Genomic DNA, 7,815 nt, shown 5'->3' with positions numbered 1-7,815 from the left:
GCGACCTTCTGATTCAATTAATCACCGTGTTACAATTGCAGTGATTCACTTAACAACGGTGGCAAGAATGGTCATATAATGGGGCAAAACTCACTTAACAACTGTCTCGCTTACAAACAGAAATGTTGGCATCAATTGTGGTCGTAAGTCGAGGACTGCTTGTTTAGAAACAGGAAACCTTTTCTCACTTTGTCTCAGGTTCTCCTTCGCCAGGATACAACCTGCGCATCGCTCTATATTTTAGCACCTCTATATTTCATTGAAAAATAAAAAAATCACGGCACATAACACTTCTTCAACCATTCAGGTATACCAAATTCGCATAGTAGAAAATCAAGGGCGGAGTTCCAGTTTCAGGTTGCAGAATTAATCGGAGAGGCTTCAACGGTGGACGGAAAGGCCACTGCCTACCAGAGGCATTAGGACTACAAACCCCATCACTCCCGACCATTTGAAAGGCACTGAGTTGGAGAAAATGGCTTAAAAAGCTCGGCAGAGAGGACTTCAATGGCTGGATTCTCACAGCAGGTGACGTCCATGTTAAAATGGAGTTCAGTAGTTCATGAGTTGTGCAATAGATGGCAACTACATTTTTTGTTTACTCTTCGTAGAAAATAATTTTTTTTAAAAAAAACAAACCCCAAACACCTCACTCCCAGAGATTTTACAGTCCTCACACACCCTTGATCAGGGGTCTTCAAACTTGGCCCTTTTATGACTTGTGGACTTCAACTCCCAGAATTCCTCAGCCAGGCGTGCACGCCTGGCTGAGGAATTCTGGGAGTTGAAGTCCACAAGTCATAAAAGGGCCAAGTTTGAAGACCCCTGCCCTTGATAGACAGGTTGAGGGTTCCTCCCCAGAAGAACCAGAACAGTGTTGAGTTGGGGGCAACAACCCTCAAAAAAATGGCCTCTCGTTGGAGCTCTGGATGGTATCCTCATTCCTGGTTTTTCAGAAGGTCTGTTAAAACAAGAGGTGGCCGAGAAGAGCCTTGAAGACACTTAAATGAGTCAGAGCACAGTGGCAAGATTAAAACAAAACTCCTCAGTTTCTAACTCCTCCCTTACCTGCTTTCCCACAAACCGGTTCACAACTCTTGAAATATGAGCTTGGTGGGGTGGAAGGGAAGAAAAATTACTTTTGGCCACCACGTTGGCAGCAGAAAGCGTTCCCATTCCAATTCCCCGGAGAACAGGCCCCTCCTTGCCAACTGAAGAGGAGGCTTGATTATTTTCTTTTAATAAAAAAAGTATTAAAAATGCAGGGAATTACCCCAGGTGACCTGGAGCAGGAAGTCTCCAACCTCGGCAACTTTAAGACTTGTGGACTTCAACTCCCAGAATCCTGCTCCAGCTCAAAGCCACTCCCACTTTCCTTTACATCCTGTGTGAACTGAGTTTGCTGTACTGTAACCATCCCTGGCTGAGGAATTCTGGGAGTTGAAGTCCACAAGTCTTAAAAGTTGCCGAGGTTGGAGGCCCCTGCTCAAAGCCACTCCCACTCAAAGCCACTCCTGTGTGAACTGAGCTTGCTATATTGCAACCGTACCTGGTTAAGTTCACACAGGATGTAAAAGGCTTTGAGCAGGGGTCGCCAACCTTGGCAACATGGCTGGCTGAGGAATTCTGGGAGTTGAAGTCCACCAGTCGTAAAAGTGGCCAAGGTTGGAGACCCCTGCCCTAGAGGAGGTATCTTGGCACAGCCCTTTGAGATCTTCGCCCCACAAGCGGCTCCTTCCCCTGAGGTATTCCTTCCCTAGAGATCAGAGCTGAATGTTGAAGAGGTAATTCTCACAGTCGGGCTCCTGGTGGAGGCACACAGGGCTGGGAGGCGAGGGATGCCGATGGAGGCTCTGCCCCAGGGCTATGTCAGAGGGGGACATCTCCCCACCTTTCTTCATGACGTAGAGGAAATAGTGGAAGTCCTTTCCGTAACTGACATGTTGGATGGACCAGTTGTAGGCACGCTGGGCGTAGTGCCGCTTGCGGAAATGTGGCTGGGCAAAAGTGATGGAGATGAACCTTCCTCGGGGTTGCAAGACTCGGGCGACCTGGGAGAAAATAGGAGAAAGTTACAGAGAAGTCCGGCCCAGGCTGCTACTCTGAAGTTAACCGGGTTTGGCATGCAGGTAATCCTTGATCTACAACCTGTCAAGCTTTGCTGGTGCAACCATTATTGCTTCTTAGCTTGCCAATGAACTTGGGGGGAGGATGGGGAAATGGAATGCAGGCTACAGAGATAAGGAAGGCGGACCATGAGAATCAAGGACGATTCGCCAGATGTCGGACCAGACTCAGAGACGTTTTCTCAAAGCAATACATTTCCACCTAATTGGGCAATGTGACCTGTTCAAGGATGGGGAGGGGAATTCTATACATTTTACTATAGGGGTTTGGCTTGGGGTTTGCCAGAGCTGGTTTTGCTTTCATACATGCCGAAATGATGTACTCAATGAAGTTCTACATTAAGGGATCAGAATGTCTCAAAGGTGTTTCCTTGCTTGGGTGCGTCAATCAGAACCCTGATGCAACCACAACTGAGCCCTAAATTTCTGTTGTTGAGCACAATACGGGTTAAGTGAGTTTTGCCCCGTTTTATGAACTTTCTTGACATAGTTGTTAAGTGAATCACTGCAGCTGTTAAGTTAGTAACACTGTTATGAAATGAATCTTCACAGAGAACTTTGCTCATTAAGACACAAAAATAAACCTTCACAATCATCCCCAGATTTAAAGTGACAATATTCTATTCTATTCTATTCTATTCTATTCTATTCTATTCTATTCTATTCTATTCTATTTTAGTCTAGTCCTATTTCTCTGTTCTATTCTGTTTATTTCTTCTATTCTATTCTATTCTATTCTATTCTATTCTATTCTATTCTATTCTATTCTATTCTATTCTATTCTATTTTAGTCTAGTCCTATTTCTCTGTTCTATTCTATTCTACTCTACTCTACTCTACTCTACTCTACTCTACTCTACTCTACTCTACTCTACTCTACTCTACTCTATTCTATTCTATTCTATTCTATTCTATTCCTATTTCTCTGGACTAGTCTGTCTAGTGTAGTCTAGTCTAGTCTAGTTGTTGTCAAACTTCTCCTTATAGGGAGAGTGGTTACCTTCAAGTTCAGCTTGTATTTGGAACGAGAAAAGGGTCACTTAATGACATGCCGCAGAGTATATTTTCTCCCGAAAAACCATCACAACTACACACACACACACACACGCACGCACGCATGCACGCACCCCATTTCGTCCTTTCATGAAAGTGCCAATTCTGCAGAAGAGACCATGTGGCTTTGGGTGGAGTCAGGCGAGGCTCTTTCCCCAGGACAGCTGGACCAAGTCGTGCTGATTCAAATGCAAGCCCTTCAACCTCTTCTTGTACACGTAGTCCTCGACTTACAGCCATTCGTTTAGTGACCGACCAAAATGATAAAGGCACTGAAAAAAAGGAGGCCTGTCGCCGTTTTTCAGACTTATGACCGTCACAGCATCTCCGGGGTGACTTGAGCCAAATTCAGACGCTTGGCAACTGGCTCTTACCTAGGAAACCCTCTCACTCACTCAGCAGTGGCAGGGACTCGCTTAACAACAGTGGCAGCAAATGGGATAAAAACTCACTCCGCTACCCCACTCAGCGACAGAAATGTTGGGCTGAATTGGGGCCGTTAAGTCGAGGATTACCTGTGACGAGATTCCCCTTGATTTTCTGGGGACGGGTGCCGGTACAGACCCTCCCTCTCACCCTTGCTCAATGTGCAATTTGCACAGCTTCCCATCACCCCCCCCCCCAAAAAAAAACTTCCCAGTGAACAACCCCAAGCCAAAGATATCACACGGACACGTTGTCCAAGATACAGTTTTGTTTGCAGCTGAGTGGACCTGACCCTTTTAATCCTCATTTTCTTCTCTCTGCAACTTAAACTCCTCCTAATAGGATGGAAAAGAACATTAATTTGCTTGCTTGGCTTTATCCAAAGTCAAAGGCACTTACGGCCATGGGCTGAGCGTGATCAGCATGCTAACACGCCGTGGCCGCGGGGTCTCAAATGCCAGTGTTTGGCTTGGCTGTCTCTTTCCCTCCCTTGGCCTGCTACTCAAGTTCTGCTGGTGCAACCAGCCTGAGGAAGACCCCTCCCCTCCCCATTTTACCCCCGAAGGACCCCTCCCCAGGGCAGGTGGGGATTGAATGCCCAACAGCCTGTACGGGAGTCTGGGACAGGGACAAGAGCTGAGCCCCTCAGCATTCAACAATTCCAGAAGAGAGAGAGAGAGAAGAGAGAGAGAGAGAAAGAGAGGGGAGAGAAGAGAGAACAGAGAGAGGGGAAGAGAGAGGAGAAAGAAGAGAGAGAGAGCAAAGAGAGAGAGAAGAGAGAAAGAGAAAGGGGGGAGAGGAGAGAACAGAGAGAGGGGAAGAAAGAGGAAAAAGAAGACAGAGAGAGAAGAAAGAAAGAGGGGAGAGGAGAAGAGAGAACAGAGAGGGGGAAGAGAGAGGAGAAAAAAAGAGAGAGAGAGAAGAGAGAAAGAGAAGAGAGAACAGAGAGAGGAAGAGAGATGAGAAAGAAGAGAGAGAGAGAGAAGAAAGAGAAGAGAGAGGAGACATAAGAGAGAAAGAGAGAAGAGAAAAGAAAGGAGTGAGAGAGAAAAGAGAGAGAGGAGAGAAGAGAGAGATTTATTAAATTTATTTGCCACCCATCTTACCCATGGGGCAACTCCAGGCGGCTTACAACAATAAAACAAAAACAAAAAAATAACAAATGTAAAACTAACAATAGCAAGGAATGAAACAATAAAAAGAATCAGTGGAAGTATAGTAATATGAAAGGTGATTATCAAATTCCTCAAACCCCCCCCCCCCGCATGTGAAGGGTTAACAAGATCAAAGGCACCCTCCTGGGCGTGTGATCGGGCAGTCCCTCCAGCATGGCTACCCAAAGCTTTGCAGCCCCCCTGTTCTATCCTGCCACGCTGATCATGTCCGGGTCAGGGCACAGCTGAGCAGTGCTTTACATAAGCACAGGAGCCCCCACTACGACAGAGGCTGAAGGGATGTTTAACTCTATCAGTCAGTCAAAGCAACAGAGGGAAGCTTTTTCTATGGAAAAACGCTACAAGGGCTATCGGTAACAGAGACCAGCTTGGCCTGGATGGAGATTTAAATGACTGTTTCACACACCACCACCCCTTCAGGTGCTTTCTGGGTTAACTTCAACTTAAGTCACCGTATTATCAATGCTTCCACTCAGCTGGCTGCACCCAACATGCTAGCATGGTTAGAACTAAGCAAACTGGGGACGTAGGACTTACCCGATTTGATTAAAATGTCTGGTGTAAACCTTGTTGGTCCTGGAGCATCCTGGGGCGATGCTTAATCCAGGACTGGAAAATTGGGGGGGGGGGGCTTCTCCAACCCCTCCCACCCCCATCCCCAGATGGGTCATTGCAATCCGAAAATATTTGGAGGGTGTCAGACCAGGAACAGAGTTGTGGGTGCTTCTAGACAGACTTTTTAGAGCTCCTGATTGCATCATAAGTTCACCCCACAACTGCAATCTAATAAGGCAAGTCTGGAGAGTACCTCTTTCTCCTTTCTCTGCCCTTCTCAGTAAAGGCAGGCATAATCGCACAACTCTGTGTACTAATGATCCTGCTGTGGAGGTGGTTAGCAGCATCAAGTTTCAAGGTGTGCAGCTAACGAGTAGGCTGGCTTCGTCACTCAACAGCGAGAGCCTGGTGAAGCGGACACAGCAGCACCTGTATTTTCTGCGTAGCATGAGAAAAGCACATCTTCCTGCTCCTGTCCTGACCACTTTCAATAGAGGGATGATCAAGAGTATCCATTCATATTGCATCACTGTCTGGTTTGGAAGCATCACTGCTTCAGACCGGAAGGTGATACAGAGAGTGGTGAGGATGGCAGAAAAGATCGTTGGCAGTTCCCTCCCTTCCATCCAGGACGTGGCGTATAAGCGATGCTTGAGCAGGGTCCGCAGCAGTGTCTGGGATGCTACACACCCTCTTCACGACCTGTTTTCCTTGTTCCCTTCTGGGAGGAGGGGGCTCCGTGGTATCTGAAGCAGAACATGTAGATTCAGCCACAGTTTTGTTCCATATACAGTAGCATCAACCTTGTGAACCCTCAAGTTTTCTCTTTCCGCTATGAGTTCAAAATGGACAGTGATTAATATTTACATGTATATATGTATATTCATATGTATACAGCATGAGTACTGTATATGTGTGTTATGTATGTGTATGGATGGATAAATACTTTCTTTAGAGAGCAGGCAGCAGAATTTCATTTTTAATGTGGGCCAGTGCTCATAATAAAAAATGACAATAAAGGTTATCTCATCCCATCCCATCTCATCCCATCCCATCCCATCCCATCCCATCCCATCCTATCGCGGCTAAATAGCAAGGATGAAGATTGCTGGAGGCTTTCTTCCTTGATATAGGTAGACCTCGATTTACAACATTCGTTTAGCGATCGTTCGAAGTTATAAAGGCACTGAAACGAGTGACTTGCGACCGATTCTCACACTTAAGACCATTGCAGCCTCCCTTTAGTCATGTGATCAAAATTCAGGCGCATGGCAAGTGACTCGTATTTATGACGGTTGCACTGCTCCAGGGTCATGTGATCACCCTTTGCAACCTTCCCACCTAGCTACTGACCAGCAAAGCCAATGGGGGAAGCCAAATGTGCTTAATGACCACATGATTGACTTAACAACTGCAGTGGACTGACTTAACAACTGTGGCTAAAAAGATCGTAAAATAGAACCTCAAAAAGGAACTTAAGCGCAGACTTGAAGGTGAGAAGTTGGTAGAAGAAACTGGCATCGGGGTTTGATTTGATTTTAATAATAATAAAGTTGGAAGGGACCTTGGAGGTCATCTAGTCCAACCCCCTGCTCAGGCAGGAAACCCTACACCATTTTGGACAAATGGCTGTCCAGTCTCTTCTTAAAAACTTCCAGTGTTGGAGCATTCACCACTTCTGGAGGCAGGTTGTTCCACTGGTTAATTGTTCTAATGGTCAGGAAGTTTCTGCTTAGTTCTAGGTTGCTTTTTTCCTTGATTAGTTTCTATCTGTTGCTTCTTGTCCTGCCTTCAGGCGCTTTGGAGAATAGCTTGACTCCCTCTTCTTTGTGGCAGCCCCTGAGATACTGGAACACTGCTATCATGTCCCCCCTCGTCCTTCTCTTCATTAAACTAGACATACCCGATTCCAGCAGCCAGCCCTTATATGCTTTAGCCTCCAGTCCCCTGATCATCTTAGTTGCTCTTCTCTGCACTCTTTCTAGAGTCTCAACATCTTTTTTACGTCGTGGTGACCAAAACTGGATGCAATATTCCAAGTGTGATTTTGTACGTGCTCAAGACAAGTCTTGCTAGATCTCTTACGATATTAGTTTCCCTCTTAGACCTCATCTTACTCAGGCCTAACTACTGCTTCCTGGGTTCACCCTGTCTCTTTGAATCCTAATGCTTTTCTGCAAGACTAATTATCATGCCTGCCTTTGCTTTGCTCTGGCAACTTCTTAATAAACCCTAAACACCATTTTAAAAACAGGTGTTTTGGTGCCAGTTCTGTATTTTGGGGACTTTACGGGCTCCTATTGTGCTTTAGAAAGCCTGTTTGGATTGCCAGAGAGAGAGAGCGCTTAACCTTGCCTTTTTTCTCTCCGTTAGCAGAAACAAAGAATGGATGTTTCTCCATTTGGCCATGTGCCTGTGACACTGTTGGAGTGTGGGAAGAAGCAAACAGTAATTGAAGACTTTCCCTGCTGCATTGTGCT

At 46.0% G+C, this 7,815-nt stretch overlaps 1 protein-coding gene across 1 annotated transcript in view; it reads right to left on the bottom strand.

Moving 5' to 3' along the window:
* Positions 1–1,763: 1,763 nt before the first annotated feature.
* EEF1AKMT4 (EEF1A lysine methyltransferase 4) overlaps positions 1,764–7,815 on the bottom strand; it is a 38,209-nt gene continuing 32,157 nt past the window's right edge. Inside the window, exon 3 of the mRNA XM_015823628.1 lies at positions 1,764–2,051. Coding sequence (XP_015679114.1) covers positions 1,764–2,051 — 288 coding nt within the window. The remainder of the gene's footprint in view (positions 2,052–7,815) is intronic.

This window comes from Protobothrops mucrosquamatus, unplaced genomic scaffold (assembly GCF_001527695.2).
Source record: "Protobothrops mucrosquamatus isolate PMUCROS unplaced genomic scaffold, P.Mucros_1.0 scaffold1931, whole genome shotgun sequence".
In the NCBI taxonomy this organism is placed as follows: domain Eukaryota; kingdom Metazoa; phylum Chordata; class Lepidosauria; order Squamata; family Viperidae; genus Protobothrops; species Protobothrops mucrosquamatus.
The sequence above is the reverse complement of the archived record's forward strand: the minus strand, read 5'-3'. Positions and strand labels throughout refer to the sequence as shown.